This window comes from Anomaloglossus baeobatrachus, chromosome 6, assembly GCF_048569485.1.
Source record: "Anomaloglossus baeobatrachus isolate aAnoBae1 chromosome 6, aAnoBae1.hap1, whole genome shotgun sequence".
Classification (NCBI taxonomy): Eukaryota; Metazoa; Chordata; class Amphibia; order Anura; family Aromobatidae; genus Anomaloglossus; species Anomaloglossus baeobatrachus.
In genome coordinates this window covers 74,631,668-74,650,877 of record NC_134358.1, presented here as the reverse complement: position 1 = coordinate 74,650,877, position 19,210 = coordinate 74,631,668, and the positions used below count along the sequence as shown (strand labels likewise).

General features: G+C 44.5%; 1 protein-coding gene across 1 annotated transcript in view; it reads right to left on the bottom strand.

Annotated features, from left to right (window-relative positions):
- CDH17 (cadherin 17) overlaps positions 1-18,646 on the bottom strand; it is a 128,757-nt gene extending 110,111 nt beyond the window's left edge. The window contains exon 1 of the mRNA XM_075353043.1: positions 18,437-18,646. Coding sequence (XP_075209158.1) covers positions 18,437-18,481 — 45 coding nt within the window. The 5' untranslated portion in view covers positions 18,482-18,646. The remainder of the gene's footprint in view (positions 1-18,436) is intronic.
- Between the last annotated feature and the right edge of the window lie 564 nt (positions 18,647-19,210).

Here is a 19,210-nt window from a genome sequence, read left to right as displayed (position 1 = left end):
TCCTTCCGTCAGCTGAAGGAGGCTTTGACCGGAGAAGAGGTCCTGGCGTATCCGGACTACGGCTGCCCATTCATTCTCCACACTGATGCCAGCAATGTGGGTTTAGGGGCAGTCCTATCCCAGGTCCAGGAAGGCAAGGAGAAAGTGATTGCCTATGCTAGTTGAAAACTCCGGCCGACCGAAAGGAACCCTGAGAACTATAGCTCTTTCAAGCTTGAGCTCCTGGCACTGGTGTGGGCTATCACCGAGCGGTTCCGCCACTACCTGGCCGCCGCAAAGTTCACCGCTTTTACGGATAACAATCCGTTGACTCACCTGGACACGGCCAAACTGGGTGCATTAGAACAGCGGTGGGTGGCCAGACTGGCCAACTACGACTTCACCATCAAATATAGGGCCGGTCGTGTCAACATCAATGCTGATGCCCTCTCTCGAATGCCCCACTTGTCCGAAGGTGAGTGCAAGGATGATGACCTCGACGAGATCGAGTTGCCTGCATTCCACCGGCCATCAGGTGAGAAGATCCATGTCCATCAACAACGGGTGAATCTGGATCCGCTACCTAGTCAGAAGTGGCAAGAAGCTCAAAATCAGGCGCCTGCGGTCCGCTTGGTCAAGAACTTGGTAGAGCAAGGCGCCGCCGGGATGGACCCTGCCGCCCCAGCAGAGGCCCAACGCTTGTGGAAAGAACGAGCCCGACTGTGCCTGCATCAGGGGAGGCTGTACCGGGAGCTGATTAACCCGAAGACCCACGAGAAGACCCGCCAGCTGGTTATTCCCCAGGCTTATGTACCCACCATTCTGCAGGCGTACCATGATGGAGCCGGCCACTTCGGATGGAAGAAGCTGGAGATGCTGTTAAGAGAGCGGTTCTATTGGAGTGGGATGCGGGAATCGGTAGAAGCCTGGTGTCGAGAATGTGGTCCTTGTACGTTGAGGAGGAAGGATGAAGCTAGCCAGAAGGCCCCCCTGCACCCCATCGTTACACACCAACCGTTGGAGCTGGTCGCCTTGGACCATGTGAAGCTCACCCCCAGCCGAAGTGGGTATACCTACGCTCTGACCATAGTGGACCATTATTCTCGGTTCATGGTGGTTGTCCCGGTCAAGGACTTAACCGGCCGTACCGCTGCGAGAGCGTTCCAGGCGTACTTCTGTCGGCCCCATGGATACCCTGAGAGGGTGCTCACCGACGAAGGCCCAGCCTTTGAAGCGGAGGTATTCCATGAGTTTTGTCAGCTGTATGGTTGCAAGAAGATCCGGACCACTCCTTACCATGCCCAGACCAACGGTATGTGTGAGAAGATGAACCATCTCGTCCTGGGTCTCCTCAAGACGTTGCCACTAGAGGAACGGAACCTGTGGCCGGAGAAGCTGCCTGACTTGGTCAATATGTACAATAATATCCCGTCCAGCTCGACAAACTGCACCCCAGCGTATCTGATGAGAGCTCGACCTGGCCGGCTGCCAGTGGATTTGGAAATGGGATTGGAAGCCCCAGAGACGCTCCCCGCAACGGCTGAATGGGATGCCCGGCGGAAGGTGCAGTACCGACAGATTCAGGAGTATGTGGAGAAGAACCTGGGGCAGAGTCGAAAACAGCAGGAGCTGCACTTCAATCAGAGAGCGGCTGCCGGGCCTTTCCAGCCTGGGGATGTGGTGTTGAAGCGGAAGAGAAAAACCCACAAGCTGGATGATCAGTGGGAACAAACCCCCTACGTCATTCAGCCCACCGGATGGGAAAATGGAAAGACTTACCAGATCAGTCGCGACCAAGGGGGCACTTTGGCCACGGTTTCTCGGGACCACTTGAAAAGGTGCCCACCAGCCTTGAGGACAATGCCGGAGGTGCCAGCTCCTCCCCCAGCGGAAAAGGAAAAAGAGGTGATCCACACGGTGATGGGTGACTTCCCCGCAAACTGGCCTATGCAGAACGGCGCGGTGATTCTTCCAGTGATACTGTTCCCACAACCTGTGGATGAAGAAGTAGTGGAAGAGGTAAACCGTGAGCCAGAACCGATGCCAGTGCCCAGGGATGAACCTATGCCCAGCTCCCCTATGCCTCCACCTGTCCCACACGAAAGCCGGGAGGTGGAACCAGTTGTTCCCTCTGCCCCACTGCCCAGCACCACTGACACCGGGCCCCGAAGGTCCACCCGTTCCAACCTAGGTAGACCCCCACTTAGGTACAGGGAGACCGTTCTGTGATAAAAGGGGTCCGGGAATGTGCAGAGTGGTTGTTTGTTTGTTGAAAGTTTGAAAATGAAAATGATGATTACCGAGTTTTCACCAGATTGTCAGTTGTGATTTGCAACCGGCAGGAGCCGGCACCGTTGTCCCCGTGGGGACCGTTTAAAAATGCATGGGAACTATCCATGGACAAGCCCGTGAACTTGCAGGGCAACCACAGACGTTAGTGGCTTGTAAATATGTTGGTTACCGTTACCGTTTCCGCAGTGCCGCCTCTGGAGAGGCAGGTTGGAGGGAGGGCCCTCAGCAGAGCAGGCTGGGGCCCAGCCACCAAAGGAACCGGTGGCTACCCTCTGGAGGGAAGGACAGATCCCGCTCGGGTAACTTGTGCTGGACTGTGGGTCAAGGGGTGCTGCCTGGGCTTTAGGGGCAGCATCAGGGCCAGGTTGCTTGGGTGGGAGAGAGCGGAAACCGTAACCGTAAACCGTTGCAACGTTTAAGAAATGTGCCTCCCGTCTTGGGAAGAGTTATTAAAAATGTGAATATGTTATGTTTAACCCTGTTATCCCCTTTTTCAGAAAAATAAAACCGGTGTAGGACGGCAGCCCGCGGACGGTCTGCATTTTGCTAAGGGGGAATGTGACGCCCTGGGCAAGCCAGGGGTCACAGGTCACAACACCACCACACCCCACACTCCAGGTAGGCACATCACAGCTAAACTACAAATCCTTGTTGCCTTCCTCCAGAGGCTGATGATTCACACCAGGGGGTGGGCCAGGCGGTTGGCTCCGCCCACCAAGGAGATCACAGTTCTGGAGGCGGGAGAAACCAGGCAGTTAAGCCCAGGCAGGGCAAGAGTGAAGTCTAGCTGAGGGCTAGAAAGGAGTAAACAACTAAGTGAAAGTAGCAAAGTGGAAAAGGAGGAAAGCAAGTGAGGTGACAAGAAGGAAGGAAAGCCTGAAGGGTCCAGCTTTGTGTAGGGCCAGATCAGCAAGGTCAGCGACGGCGGAGACTGTCTGGAGGGGGACCGTTTGGAAGTTCCTGGAAGGACCCCGTTGGCTGTGTGCCCGGTGGTCTGGAGCAGTGTTCCGAAGGACAGTCAGCACCAGGGCAGGGGCCTCTCGGACCCCGGCAAGGCTAGGAGTCGCCAAATTTGCCGAATCCGTCAGTGAAGGGGACGTAGATCTCCCAACAACCAAGTCCCGATTGAAGGCAACAGCTCAACCTGAAGCAGAGAGATACCGCCACCGCCAAGGCACCAGTTTCTCAGGGCCAGCGCCTGCGGGCAAAGTGTAGAGCTCCTCCGGCCCAGATTGTAGTCGGGGAGCGGGTAACCGGAGGGAATCCACCGCTACCACAAGTCAACCATAGGTGCAAGGAAGAGGGACATCACCGTCAACTACCGGGAGTGCAGGTGCAGCCGTCTGTGGGACCGTCCTACCAGCCGTTTGGTTTACCGTACAAACTGTGTCCGTGTCTCAGGCTGAGTGAGTACCACAGTGCCGCAAGGCACAGCGCTGCCCCCGCGTCCCTGCGCCCACCAGGCCCCGCACCTCACAAACCATCACCGGGCCCCGGGATCACCAACCCCTGCCCACGGAGGGGCAACACAACACCTGGCTGCTCCGCATCACCATCCCCGGGACCCCCGCATAGAGCAGCGGTGGTGCAATCACCACAACCGTGGGTGGCGTCACGAACTATAACAATCCCCACACCCAACAAACCCCTTTCACTCACGGGCGAGGAGTGCCGCTCGAGAAACCCCCGGGATCCGGCCTACGGCTCGAGCCACCACTGAGCAGCGGCCGCCGGACCCGAGCAGAAGGGGGCGAGCGCGGTGTGCTGACACCCTCCTCCCCGCCCGCGACACATCCGGCTTATTTCGGCAGGTACATGGAGAATGAATGGAGTTTTGGTCGGCAATTCACACTGCTGCTCCATTCTAAGGTGGCTAGAAAGCTCCATGTTCAGTCAGTCAGTGCGGTTACCATGGGTCAGATCCCCACAATAAATTATCACATATTATGTGGATAGGTAATAATCTGTTTTCACAATTACTATATGTTGTCATTATTCAGGGAGAAGTGGTGCTTTTGTGGTTGTTTGTTGTCTTCGAAAGATCTCCTACAATCTGCCCAGATTAAGGACCCCTATACGCATTAGACAAAAGTTGACTTAACCTACCGATTTTGGTGAGATTGGCCATCCACCTAATGTGTATGAGGTCCTTATGACTGGCCACTAACAGATTATATGACAAGGAACATAAAGATCGAGCCCAGGGATTCAATGCTTTTGGTTAAGAGGGTAGATAAGCTGCTGCCAGATGATTCTGGCAGTGGCTCTTTCATAGAGAACTCTGGACAGCGCAATCAAACGATAGGCCAACAACTGTCTAATGTGTATAGCCATCTTAAGTCTGATTAGAGCACAACTACCAACTATCCTAAGAAGAAGCCTGATCTCTCATTACACTCACTACCATGAGGACCAAATCTGTGTGAAGACAAGCTTTTTCTCGACATTACTGAGGATCTATGATTCTAAGGTGCCCCATCCCACCCTCCTCGCAAAAAAACCTACATCCATCGGTGCTTGTGGCAATCCTGAATTGTGAGATAAATAAAATATAAAAAATTCTGAGGGGAATACATCAAATTGATTACACTAGAAAAACAGTATAAAACAGTTTGAATGGTTGTAAATTTTTTTGCGCAACACAGAGTGGCTTCAGAATTTTGTGACTTTTGGTGATTTTTACACCAGTTTGAAGCAGCTCTGCCAAAATATCAGAACTGGAGTGGGTGGGACAAGGCATGGCTACAAGCCGTGGTACACAAAACCCATCAAATTCAACAAAAGTGTTGGCATTTCTTACACCAGAAATATCACTCCAGTCTCTGAGGAGCACGCACCTGGATAGAGGCACCGAATTTATTAAGGGGCAAACTCGGCGCATCTTACTCCTTCACGACTCTCACTTACTGAATGGGGACCAAAGTGTTTTACAAATGTGTTATACAAACTGTGTTTGAAGTATTGGCCGACGTACTATAAGTGTGACATGGGCAACTGAGGGCCTAGTTGATAAAATGGCCCATTTCTCCATTTAAGGCAGCTTTCTACAGCCCATTATCTATCTATATTGCATGTAACACATGCATAACAACTTTTTAAAAACTTCTCTGTGGCAATTGGGGGATTGACATGGAAATAGCCACGAGTACGCTTTTATTTACAATAAGCCATTGCCTATCCATACGCCTTGAATGTGCCTTTGTGCATTATGGCAAAGAATATTCTGGAGTGCTGCTTTCAAGAAGGTTTTTTTGCCGCCTTAGAGATTTGCTAATTCTTGTAGAAGTCCTAGAGGTCTCCCCATTTCCGGGACTTTCTCAGATGATATATCATGAGATGGACTGTGCCTATACATCTCATGATTTATTAGTAGTGGATTATTACGGAGACATAAGAGAACTCTCTATCACAAGCTGTTAGGGAGAAACGGGCCCATGTACTGTTCCCGCCCTGCGGCCCTGCGGCTCTCCGGCTTTAAACCTTTTCCAACCTCCAAAAAACCTCTTCGCCATAGCAACACAACAGAGAATTATTGTTGAGCAAACATTTCTCTTGTTCCGCTTCCAATATGACCGCCCCTGGGGTTTATTATCCGTAATATGAAATATTTTTATTGCTCTGGCCGATTTGTACTAGCTTAGTAATGGCGATGACCAATTTATTGCAGCCTCCTCTTCCTTTAAATACACCTGACAAAGCCTGGAGACTTCTAAAGTTCAAAGTCTGCGACTGGTATCAAGGCAACACATATTCTCCTCTCCCTCATAGTAGTGTCAGGCTGTAAAAGTTATTATACTCTGTTTACCTATTACTCACTGTCGATTTTTTCAGATAAAATAACAAGGTTTAAATCAATAATCTAGTTTCAACTTGTAATAGATGTATATACATGTGTGTCTGAATTTTTATATATATATATATATATATATATATATATATATACTGTATATACAGTATATCTAATATATAAAGTCCAGTATGTGTATGTGTGTGTGTGTATGTGTGTGTGTGTGTGTATGTGTGTGTATCCGCTAAATGAATCCGCACCGTTGCATTTACAATCACGAAATTTTGCACAGACGCCCCATGTGACCCAGGGAGTGTCGTAGACTATGTTTTGACAGAAAAATGTAACCCCGTGCTTTACAGTTAGTCTCTAAAGTCCTGCCGCCATTAAACTGAACGGAGGTGGGAGCTATAGGTTATTAATAGCAACTGTCAGTGGTTGCTATAGGAACAAAATAAACTGTTAGTGGAAGCTTATGCGTGAGGTTATATGATGTCGGTGGAGACATGGATACAGAGACAGAAAAAGACAGACAGAGACAGATGGGGAAAGAGACAGCCCTGGAAAGAGACAGCGCTGGAAAGAGACAGCACTGGAAAGAGACAGCCCTGGAAAGAGACAGCCGGGCAAAGAGACAGCCCTGGAAAGAGACAGCCCTGGAAAAAGACAGCCAGGCAAAGAGACAGCCAGGGAAATAGACAGCCGTGGAAAGAGACAGCCCTGGAAAGAGACAGCCCTGGAAAGATACAGCCCTGGAAAGAGACAGCGCTGGAAAGAGACAGACAAAGACAGACGGGGAAAGACACAGACAAAGACAGACGGGAAAGAGACATACAGACACACACACATAGAGACGGAGATAGAGAGAGACAGACAGACACAGAGATGGAGACAGACTGATAGAAATATAGACAGAGATAGAAATAGACAGACAGAGACATAGACACAGGCAGACAAGGAAAGAGACAGACAGAGAGGCAGACAGACAGCGACACACAGACAGCGACACACAGACAGAGACTGGGAGAGAGACAGAGAGACAGTTACTATCCCGGGCAACGCCCGGGTACTATAGCTAGTGTATATATATATATATATATATATATATATATAATGTGACGCCCTGGGCAAGCCAGGGGTCACAGGTCATCACACCACCACACCCTACACCCCAGTTAGGAACATCAAAGCTACCCAGAAATCCTTGTTGCCTTCCTCCAGGGGCTGATGTTCACCCCAGGGGGTGGGCCAGGCGGTTGGCTCCGCCCACCGAGGAGTTCACAGCCCTGGAGGCGGGAAGAACCAGGCAGATCAGTTAGTTCAGTTAGGGAGGTGAAGGAGTAAACATGAAGTTGAGTTAAGGAAGTGAAAGTAGAAGAAGTGAAGTGGTAGTGGAGCTTAGGAGAGAAGCTGAAGTAAAATGAAAAAGAAACAGCTTGTAAAGCCTGAAGTTAGCCCGGGTGTGTGCCCCGGGCTGAGAGACAGCAAGGTCAGCAGACGGCGGTGACTGCTCGGAGGTTGCTGGAAGGACCGCGGACGGGTAGTGGCCCGGTGGTCTGGAGCAGTATACGAAGAACAGTCAGCACCAGGGCAGGGGCCTTTCGGATCCCGGCAAGGCTAGGAGTCGCCATAATTTGCCAAATCCGTCAGTGAAGGGGACGACTGTCTCCCAACAACCAAGTCCCGATTGAAGGCAACAGTCCGACCGTTACAGAGAGACACCGCCACCGCCAGGGCACCAGTTTCTCAGGGCCAGCGCCTGCGGGCAAAGTAGGGCTCCTCCGGCCCATATCCAAGCCGGGGAGCGGGTTACCGGTGGGAACCCATCGCAACCACTATCAACTTAGGTGCAGGACAGAGGAACCATCACCGTCACCTACTGGGGAAAGCAAGTGCAGCCGTCCGTGGGAACCGTCTTTCCAGCCGTATGTTTTACCGAGAACTGTGTCATCGTCTCAGGCTGAGTGAGTACCACAGTGCCGCAAGGCACAGCGCTGCCCCCGCGTCCCTGCGCCCACCAAGCCCTGCATCTCCGACCTCATCACTGGGCCCCGGGATCACCAACCCCTACCCACGGAGGGGCAACACAACAACTAGCTGCTCCCTACCATCATTCCCGGGATCCTCATACAGAGCAGCGGTGGTGCCAACAAATCACCATAACCGTGGGTGGCGTCACGGACAATAAACTATTGAATCCTATGGAAACAATTGCCTCAGTTTTCATTGGTTTCGATTTTCATTGATTCTATTGATCTGTCAACAAAAACCGAGGTATCACTGTATATGTGTATATACCGTATATATATATATATATATATATACACACAGAATACATACACAGTATATATATATATATATATATATATATATATATATATACATATATATATATATATATATATGTATATATAATTTAGATACATGATGGGTCACATCTACCTTCTAGTACAAGAAGGTAGATATATATATATATATATATATATAGATATATATATATCTATATATATATATATATATATAAATATATATTTTAAATATATATATATATATATAGTGTGTGTGTGTATATATATATATATATATATATATATGTGTATATATATATATACACACAGTGTATATATATATACTGTATATGTATACATACTGTATACATTGATACCTCGGTTTTTGTTGATAAGCCGTCTGAATAGAATCAATGAAAATTGAAACCAATGAAAACCAAGGCAATTATTTCCATAGGATTCAATGTAAATTCAATTAATTTGTTTTAGGCACTCTAAAATACATACCAAAATCACATTTTATTGAGAATATAGATAGTGTTTAATACAAAAAAAATAGAAAATGAATATAAAATGAATATTAAATGAATATAAAACACTAATGTAAGGAATAAATACATTTTATCTTACATTTGCTACATACATTTTGAAACTGACGAGCAGGGTGATACATAATGCCATACAGAGCAGTGTGGATCACTCTTTGTTGTCGCAAAAATAGCAGCATAGTCATGTGGGCAATGCTGCTAAAAACAAACGAAAACCGGGGCAAATTTTTAGTAAAAAAAAATCAATGAAAAGCGAAGCCAACGATAATCGACGTCAACGAAAACTGAGGTACCACTGTATATATATGAATATATATATATAGATATAGATATACAGTGGTATATATTCTTTTGCATGTATGTCACACTTAATGTTTCAGATAACCAAGCAAATATAAATATTAGACAAAGATAGCACAAGTAAACACAAAAAGCAGTTTATAAATGAAGGTCTTTATTATTAAGAGAAGAAGAAATCCAAACCTACAGGGCCCTGTGTGAAAAAGTGATTGCTTCCTGACTCTAATAACTGGTTGGGCCGCCCTTAGCAGCAACAACTACAATCAAGTGTTTGCAATAACTGGCAATGAGTCTTTTTACAACGCTCTTGAGGAATTTTGGCTACTCATCTTTGCATAATTGTTCTAATTCAGTCATTTTGCAGGGTTTCTGGGCATTAACCACCTTTTTAAGGTCCGGCCACAGCATCTCAATCAGATTAAGGTCAGGACTTTGACTAGCCCACTCCAATGTCTTTATTTTGTTTTTCTTTAGCCTTTCAAAGGTGGACTTGCAGGTGTATTTTGGACCATTGTCCTGCTGCATAACCCAAGCGCACTTCAGCTTGAGGTCACAAACAGATGGACGGACATTCTCCTTCAGGAATTTTTGGTAGACAACTGAATTTGTGGTTCCATTTACCACAGCGAGTCCTGAAGCAGCAAATAATCCCAGACCATCACACTACTACCACCATATTTTACTGTTGGTATGATGTTCCTTTTCTGAATGCTGTGTTACTTCTACGTCAGTTGTAATGGGACATACACTTTCCAAAAAAGTTCAACTTTTGTTCTGTCAGTCCACAGAATATTTTCCAAAAGTCTTGGGGATCATCAAGATGTTTCTGGCAAAACTGAGATGAGCCTTTATGGGGTTTTTTTTGCTCAGCAGTGGTTTTTGTCTTGAAACTCTGCCAGGCCGGCCATTTTTGCCCAGTCTGTTTCTTATGGTGGAGTCATGAACACTAACGTTAACTGAATCAAGTGAGGTCTGCAGTTCTTTGGATGTTGTTGTGGGGTCTTTTTTGACCTCTTTGCTGAGTTGTCGTTGCGATCTTGGGGGTAGTTTTGGTCTGCTGGCCATTCATGGGAAGGTGCACCACTGTTCCATATTTTTGCCATTCGTGGATAAGGGCTCTCACTGTAGTTCACTGGAGTCCCAAAACTTTAAAAATGGCTTTATAGCCTTTTCCAAACTGATAGATCTTGATTACTTTTGTTTATCATTTGTTCCTGAATTTCTTTGGATCGCAGCATGATGTCTAGCTTTCGAGGATCTTTTGGTCTACTTCTCTTTGTCAGGCAGGTCCTATTTATGTGATCTATTGATTGAGAACATGTGTTACAGTAATCAGGTCTAGACGTGGCTAGGGAATTGAACTCAGCTTCCCAAAAATGCGATAAACCACAGTTAATTTATGTTTTAAGAGGGGGGCAATCACTTTTTACACACAGGGCCCTGAAGGTTTGGATTTCTTTTTCCCTTAACAATAATGCCCTCACCTATAAACTGCACTGTGTGATTACTTGTGTTATCTGTGTCTAATACTTTAATTTGTTTGGCGATCTGAAACATTTAAGTAGCAAAAGAACAGGAAATCAGGAAGGGGCAAACTCTTTTTCACAGCACGGTGTGTATATATATATATATATATATATATATACATATATATATGCATTACAGTATGTGAATATATATTGTATTAACTGTATAGTGTGGATGTAAATAATACTGAAACTCCTTTTGCAGATGGAGGACAAAAATTTCAGTCTATTATTTCCGCAACCTATTTTTTTTCAGAGAGGTTCTGCAGCAGCCCCTGAACATAGGTTATGAATTGCAAAGCCGCAGCTGTTAGTCAATGAATTATAAATTAATTGACAAAAGGTTTATGGATATGTGGTATGCGAAATGTCTTACAAAAGAGGAAGGAAATGAGCTTCGTGTAATTATTGATTGAAACGAGGCTCAACTGAGAGGGAAGTATGGCAAAATCAGGAAAGACAGAAAGAGATCCACACAGGTAGTGGCGGAACATGTGGGGAACTCCTTCCCGTTTTCTCCTCCCTTGACATACTCATTCAACTTAAAGAACACCTGTCTCCAGGTCCAAAGGGTTCAGTTTTTTGCTCTTTATTTTTTTTCTCATTCTCTTTGCTCCTCTGAGTATTCTGATTTTTATTTTTTTGTTTTTGAAATCTGCAGATATGGACCTTTTTATTTAGTGCTACCTTTTTTGGTCTTTACCAAAGGGGTGGTGCTCACAGAGGAATTATGCCAAGCAGCCTAGAGACATGCCCACAGAGAATCTAATGCGGGCGTCACACGAGATGAGCTATCGTGCGATACATCGTCGGGGTCACGGTTTTCGTGACGCACATCCGGCATCGTTTGCGACGTCGTTTCGTGTGACACCTCCGAGTGACGCTGAATCGGTCACAAATCTTGAGTCGTGTACATGTCGCTTATTTTTAAAAAATCGTTTATTTTTCATGGCGCTGGTTGTTCATCGTACCCGGGGCAGCACACATCGCTCCGTGTGACACCCCGGGGACGATGAACACAACTTACCTGCGTCCCGCGGCACCTATCGGCTATGCGGAAGGAAGGAGGTGGGCGGGATGCTTACGTCCCGCTTATCTCCGCCCCTCTGCTTCTATTGGCCGGCGGCTGTTTGACGTCACTGTGACGCCGAACATCCCTCCCCCTTCAGGAAGAGGATGTTCACCGCCCACAGCGAGGTCGCTCAGCAGGTAAGTACATGTAACGGCGGTTTAACGACTTTGTGCGACACGGGCAGCGATTTTCCCGTGACGCACAAACGACGGGGGCGGGTACGATCGCACATGCGATCGCACGATAGATCGCATCGTGTGACGCCCGCATAAGAGTCATGCCCCCCTTGTAAAGATCATAACAATTAGCATTAAATACACTAAATAAAAAGGCAGCAATCTCTGGAACCATAGACCCTGTGAAATTCCGCACCCTCTGAAGGATTACTGCATCTGCGGTATAAAACCGCAGCAAACCGCACCCAAAAACTGCATGTGGTTTTGCCGCGGTATTGCCGTGGTTTTTCCGCAGGTTGGTACCTGTGTTTTTATGCATTCAATGCAATAAAGCACATTGAAAAAAAAAATATGTGTTGTCATTTCTTTCTGATAGATAGATAGATAGATAATAGATGGATAGATACAGTAGATAGATAGATAGATAATAGATAGATAGAGGGATGGATAGATAGATAATAGATAGATAGATAGATAATAGATAGATAGATAGATAGATAGATAGATAATAGATAGATAGAGGGATAGATAGATAATGGATAGAGAGGTAGATAAATAGATAGATACATGGATAGATGGATGGATGGATAGATAGATAGATAATAGATAGATAATAGATAGATAATAGTTGGATAGATACAGTAGATAGATAGATAGATAGATAGATAGATAATAGATAGATAGAGGGATAGATAGATAATGGATAGAGAGGTAGATAAATAGATAGATACATGGATAGATAGATAGATAGATAGATAATAGATAGATAATAGTTGGATAGATACAGTAGATAGATAGATAGATAGATAGATGATGGATAGGTTGATAGATATTACAGCTTTTATTTCTGATGTGTCTGCGGGACCTTGGGTCTGAGTTCTCGCAGGGTCACTGCCGGTCGGTGACGTCACTCTATTACCGCTTGTGAGGCCCTGAAGTTCTCGCGAGCAGTAATATGTTGACATCACCGACTGTGAGAAATGTCCTAAATACCCCTGCAGCTTCGTTCACGGGGCTGCATTGAGTACTATGTGTCAGACGCCGCTGGATCAGTCTGCAAGCGTCGTGGGACCTTGTGTGGATTATGTCGGAGCTGGGTGCTTGGTGGGTTAATAAAGTGGTTTAAGAGGGGTCTTTTTTGTGTTGTATTTCAAATAAAGGATTTTTCGGTGTATTTGTTTATCCACTTTCACTTATAGATTAGTGACGGCGTGTCATAGACACTGCCATTACTAATCTTGGATCTTGGACTTAGTGGCACTAATGGGCTGCCATTAACTCCTTATTACCCCGATTGTCACTGCATCACGTCAATTGGGAAGAGCCGGTAACACGTCGGGACTGTCGGATAATGGTTGTGACATTATCAGGGCAGCTGCGGGCTGATATTCTTGGCTGCGGGAGGCAAGGGCATTAACCATGGCCCTCGCCCTCCCCAGCCTGAGAATACCGGGCCGCTGCTGTGTGCTTACCTTGGCTGGACGGTAAAGATATGGCGGAGCCCACATTTTTTTTTTTTGTTGTTTTTTTTTCGTTTTTTATTTTTAATACATATTTTTATTTTAATAATGTATGTTTCTGATTTCTATGTGTTTGTGCATTATATATGTACAGTATATGTCTGTGTGTGATATGTGTGTGTTTACTCTCTGCTCAATTTCCTCTTCCTCTCCTAATGACATCACTTCCCTGCAAAACGCAGGGTAGTGATGATTGTTATGTCCCGAAAAAAGCAAAATACTGCAGGAATAATGCAGGAAAACGCAATGAAACGCACATAATTTTCTACCTGCGTTATTCCCTGCAATATTTCATGATTACATTACAGTCAATGGGGTAAAATACCGCACGTACTTGCGGAAAAGAAGTGACATGCTCATTCTTTTTGCTGCAGAAAACATGCAGCAAAATCCATTGGTGAAAAAAACGCACTATGCGCACAGCGTTTTTTTTTTTACCATAGGTTTTGCTGGGGAAGGACTGCAGAAAGGTTCTGAACATTTTCTGCAGCAAAACCGCAGTAAAACCTGCAGTGTGCGCACAGGGCCTAATAGTTAGGGGAGCAGCGATAATGAAGTAAGAGCTAAACCTTGGCACCTGGTGACAGGTCTTTTTTAATTTATTTTAAAGCTTTTGGTTTGATTCTACTATCTTCCTTTCCTTATAGCGATTTATTTTTTGTAAGCAGATGGTGTAGATTTATTGTTTGTATTAAATTGTGTTTAATTTCCGTGCAGATAAGGATTTTGCTGGATATTGCCTGAACAATATCAGTTACTTTTGGGGTTTGGGTATTGGGTTTTGAACACTTATCAGTGTATTGATTGGGTGCAATTTCATGGAATTTAAAGGGGTTGTCCACTACTAGGACAACCCCTTCTGATTCCACTTGTCGGTAACTGTGGTTCCGGGCTCATATGACATTGTGATGTCACGCGAGCCCCGTGTCCAATCAGTGCTGACTTCTCTTGCAATGCTTTCGGATCAAATGTGTTAATCAACAGGAAGTGACGCTGTGGCTCCACTCACTTCCTGTTGATTGGTCATTTGGTCCCAAGGTGTTGCGAGAGAAGCCAGTGGTGATTGCACTCAAGGCTCGCGTGGCATCACAATGTCACATGAGTCCCAAAACGCGGTTACCAACAGTGCTGGAATGGCGCCAGAATGGAAGGTGAGTAGAAGGTCTTATTTTAACTGGTAGTTTTCCTAGTAGTGGATAACCCCTTTTAACTGTGTTCTTTGTAGTATAATATGTGTTAATTGAGTATTACATTTTTTTTTACGACTACCAGTTGTTTCCTATTGGAGGGTGGGGGTATCATTTTATTATTTTTTAACACGCAGTTGTATCACATCTGCCTTTTAGCTTTTTAATACGTAACATATAGCTAACGCACTTTGGGGCGTGAACTAATGGTATAAATTGTGCACATCTTCTTAGTGTCTGGACTAAAGCAGGCTTTACACGCTACGATATCGCTAACGTATTATCGTCGGGGTCGCGGTGTTTGTGACGCACATCTGACGCCATTAGCGACATCGCAGCGTGTGACACCTATTAGCGACCTTAAACGATCGCAAAAGTAGTCAAAATCGTTGACCATGGAGAGATGGTCCTGTAACAAAAAATTGATTAGCGATGTTGTTTGTCGTTCCTGCGGCAGCAGACATCGCTATGTGTGACCCTGCAGGAACGAGGAACATCTCCTTACCTGCGTCCACCGGCAATGCAGAAGGAAGGAGGTTGGCGGGATGTTACGTCCCGCTCATCTCCGCCCCTCCGCTTCTATTTTCATGCCGCTTAGTGACTCCGCAGTGACGTCGCTATGACGCCAAATGCACCTCCCCCTTGAAGGAGGGATTGTTCGGCGGTCACAGCGACGTCGCAGCACAGGTATGTGCGTGTCACGCTGCCGTAGCGATAATTTTCGCTACGGCAGCGATCACACAATATTGCACACACGACAGAGGCGGGTGCTATCGCGCTCGACATCGCTAGCAATTGCTAGCAATATCGTAGTGTGTAAAGCCCGCTTAAGTTTCGTCGGAATAACTATTAGATAGAGTGAGTAAAGGTGGGTCACAATTTTTTAAAAGGCCTAGAGGAAAAGTTTAAAATTAGATTGGTTTGGTTGACAGCTCTTCTTTTTATTTCTGCATTGGAAGATACCTGTCAATCAACCAAGTCTGGGAGGCAGAAGGCGACTCACTACACGGATACCTCTCTGTTGTGAATGTCGTCTGTGTGTGTGGGTGCTGTTTTGCAGCTACCTCTTGTGGCCAAGAATGGCAGTGGAGCTGAATCTGAGCCTGTAACTCAGACAGGTGTCAGCATTAATTGGGAATTAGGGAAGTCTATTGCAGACAAGTCTGGTCTATATAGGAGAGCATTTTTTGCTTTGCTGGTGACGGTTATAATTGTATTTTCCTCAGTCTCTGTTCCTGGCTTGGAGTTCTGTCCATCCTTGTTTCCCTGAGCAAGACTTCTGCAGATAAGGTCTCAGTTTTTTTTCCTTGCTTTCTGGTTTATACCTTAGGGTGGTTGTTTTCCTTGTTTTGCTTTGTATCTGTTTTCTTGCAGGTGATGTTTGGATTCTTTTGTGTTGTGAGCATGAGGGTTCCCCCTTTTCTAGCTCACCTGCAGGAAAAGGGATTTTCTCCCTGTCTAATTTGATTATTTGCTCATGTGTATTTTTCTGGGTTTTTTTTTTATTTTATTCTCCCATTATTTACAGGAGTACCTGATATAGTGGGGGTGAGGTCATTCGACCTCCAGGGCCATTTTTTACTATCAGGAGTTTTGTATTTTTCTATAGGGATTTTGCACTGGTCACAATCTGTTTCCTTTCCTTTTCATTGTATCAAGTTAGTTGGGCCTCGCCTTTGCTAAATCTATTTTTCCTATCTGTGTATTGTGTTTTCCTACATCACCGAAATCTTTATATGTGGGGGCTATCTACTCCTTTGGGGACTACTCTGAGGCAAGGTAGAGTTCCTCATTTCTTTCTGTGAGGCGTAGCTAGTTTCTCCGGCTGTGACAAGGTGTCTAGGTTTTTAGGAATGCTCCACGGCTACTTCTAGTGTGGTCTGATAAGGGATTTCGGTCAGCCCAGGTTCCAACTACTCTTGGTCCTTTTTCACCAATGGGAGTTTTTTGTAATCTTCCATGGTTACTGGATCATAACACCTCTCCCTGTGCCCAACTCGTTATAAAATCATATTTCTTCAAAAACACTAAAGCAAAAAAAGATAATCCCCAAGTAATCAAGACTGGTGTTTTGTATCCTAGTCTTTACAAAGTTTGCACTTGAGTAAGATGCGTCAATTCGTCATTTTGAAGCACCCGCCTTTGTCTTATAACTGCTGTGTGCCGCCAGACATGTACTCTAGCCAGGGGCTGTGGTTTGTTTCTGACGTAATTTGCACCACTCCTGTGCTGTAAATTATGATGAAATTCTCGGGCTTACTTGGCTACGCCCCACTCCACATTAGCTCCAACTACTTTTCAAAAAGTTGGCAGATCTTGGCGAGACTGCAGTAAAAATGCCTAAATGTGCAGCATTTTAGATTACCAAATTTTAAGCCAAACAAATAAAAATTTTGTGATTGATCACCAACTTCTACCAATGTTCCAGCTAACCCCCAATCAACAAAGATAGTCCAATATAATTGATCATTCATTTGTACCACAGTCCCATTTATCAGGTTCAATCACCAACATTACAGATAACAGTTAGTTGACATGGTAGGCAAATAAAAGACATAAAATGAACTCTATGACTAACCAATTGAGTTCTCATCAATCCGTTGATCATTTGGTAATGGCTCATCAAAGGCAGAATAAATTTCAAGCATGCACCAAATATTTAGCAAGAAAATTGAAATGCAAATATAGGTTGATTTTCTTTAATTCCATGTGTCTGGTGACCATTAAAAATGTTAGACTATGTTCATTCAATGAAAAGAAGTCGGCCATAGGGTACATAAGAGATAAGACCGGACCACACCTTAGTCAGTATCTATCAACCACTCCTTAGTCACTGAGTATCATGTCAATCAATATGGCTTCCCGCACTTTAGTCTAGCCCTGTAGTTAATTTACGTGATACAATAGTGTTATATATAAAGCAATAGCAAATAGAGGAAACATCTATTTATCTTCACACTGTCTCTTTTCAGCTCCTAGCAGTTACCAAAGATGCCCAAACCCTGCTTTGTCACATAAGAAGCCAACAGTAATGTAAGCCTCATATTTTAGGTGGGAACCTTGGTACAGATATTGCATTGGGGTCTGGTGGCTTCACGTCACAACTCTAAATACAAATATCCCAGTTAAAAGTCATAAATTATAATTTTTTTTCCATTTGATAGATCAAATAATAGTGAACTCTCTTAAAGACCACCACTTTGAGAAGATCATATTTGATTTAGGCAACACCTTCCATGGTGCTGCACCATTTCCTTTGTATTCAGACCACATTCTTTGACCTCTCTCTAGAAAACAATGATTCAGTGCTATTTTTGGGTAGCTGTCTAAAAGAAGATGCAAGAATGTTTTTAAATTGCCCATTTTTTTCATCTTCATCCTGAGCCTTCCTTACAAGAGACTATGATGCCTTAATTTTGCCACCATGGCATTGTTCTATATACCAAGTGTAGTTTTCATTTTCATCAAAGGTTTAGCAATACAAAAAAAAATGTCATAAACAATTCAAAGACCTCATTGTGGTATCTATACTGAGGATGGGTCTATCTAGGATTTAGGGCGGTGATATTATTCAATGTAATCTGATTTATGTAAACTGTAGGACCTGAGGAAGCCATCACAGACAGATCAATGCTCACATCCACCCCTATTATCATAAAAGACACGGTGGGGTCAAAGTCTTTTCTGCTCTAAAGGTGAAGAATAAAAATCCCTGCCAATCCTTACAGTATAAAACAGATATAAAAGTTTAAAATAATTACCTGAATACAGCATAATAGAATAAGAAAATCTTTAAGCTTCAACATCTTAAGTTACTTCATGGAAGTCCTAAAGAAAGAGGCATAGGTTAAGGGTAATCCGGAGACGTGTGCCTTTGGACGTTGACTCAAAAGAAGAAAGCCATCTATTGGTGAATCACATATAACCAAGGTTCAAAAGTTGAGCTCGGAGAGGCTGGGTGAGCCGATATGTCTTAACATAGGCAACTATAAGGAAATGACAGTAAATGAATCCTACGAACTGATCCCAGCCCAGTAGGTTAGTTATCCATTAATTCATAGGGTGGGTGTGATCTACATAGCTTTTACCTGAGCAGCTCTATGTGAATGTCTAGAGCTAAAAGTATCAGCTGATTCCAGAATCTTTACTTAACTTTATATGACATTTTTAATACAATTTTTGCTAATTTTATGAATTTTTGTATTAATTTCATTAGAGAATTCTCATAAGTTTAGGTTTTTGGGCAAAAAAAACAATTTTTTTTATTTCTAGGAAAAAATAGGTACAAATCATATTCACAGACTACAGAAGTTATACTGCTCCTCTGCCTTTTGATTTCAGTGCTTTGTGGTATTTAGTCTATCAGTTCATATACTGTTTGGACACGATTAAACATTTTTGAAGAATATGGTAATGAATAAAATTAGCAAAGATATATTACCATTGTTTAAACATATGATTATATTTTTCTTATCTCCTGTTCTCACTTCTGTTGAGGGGCAATTTCTGAGCCTTGAATTAACTAATTCAATGGG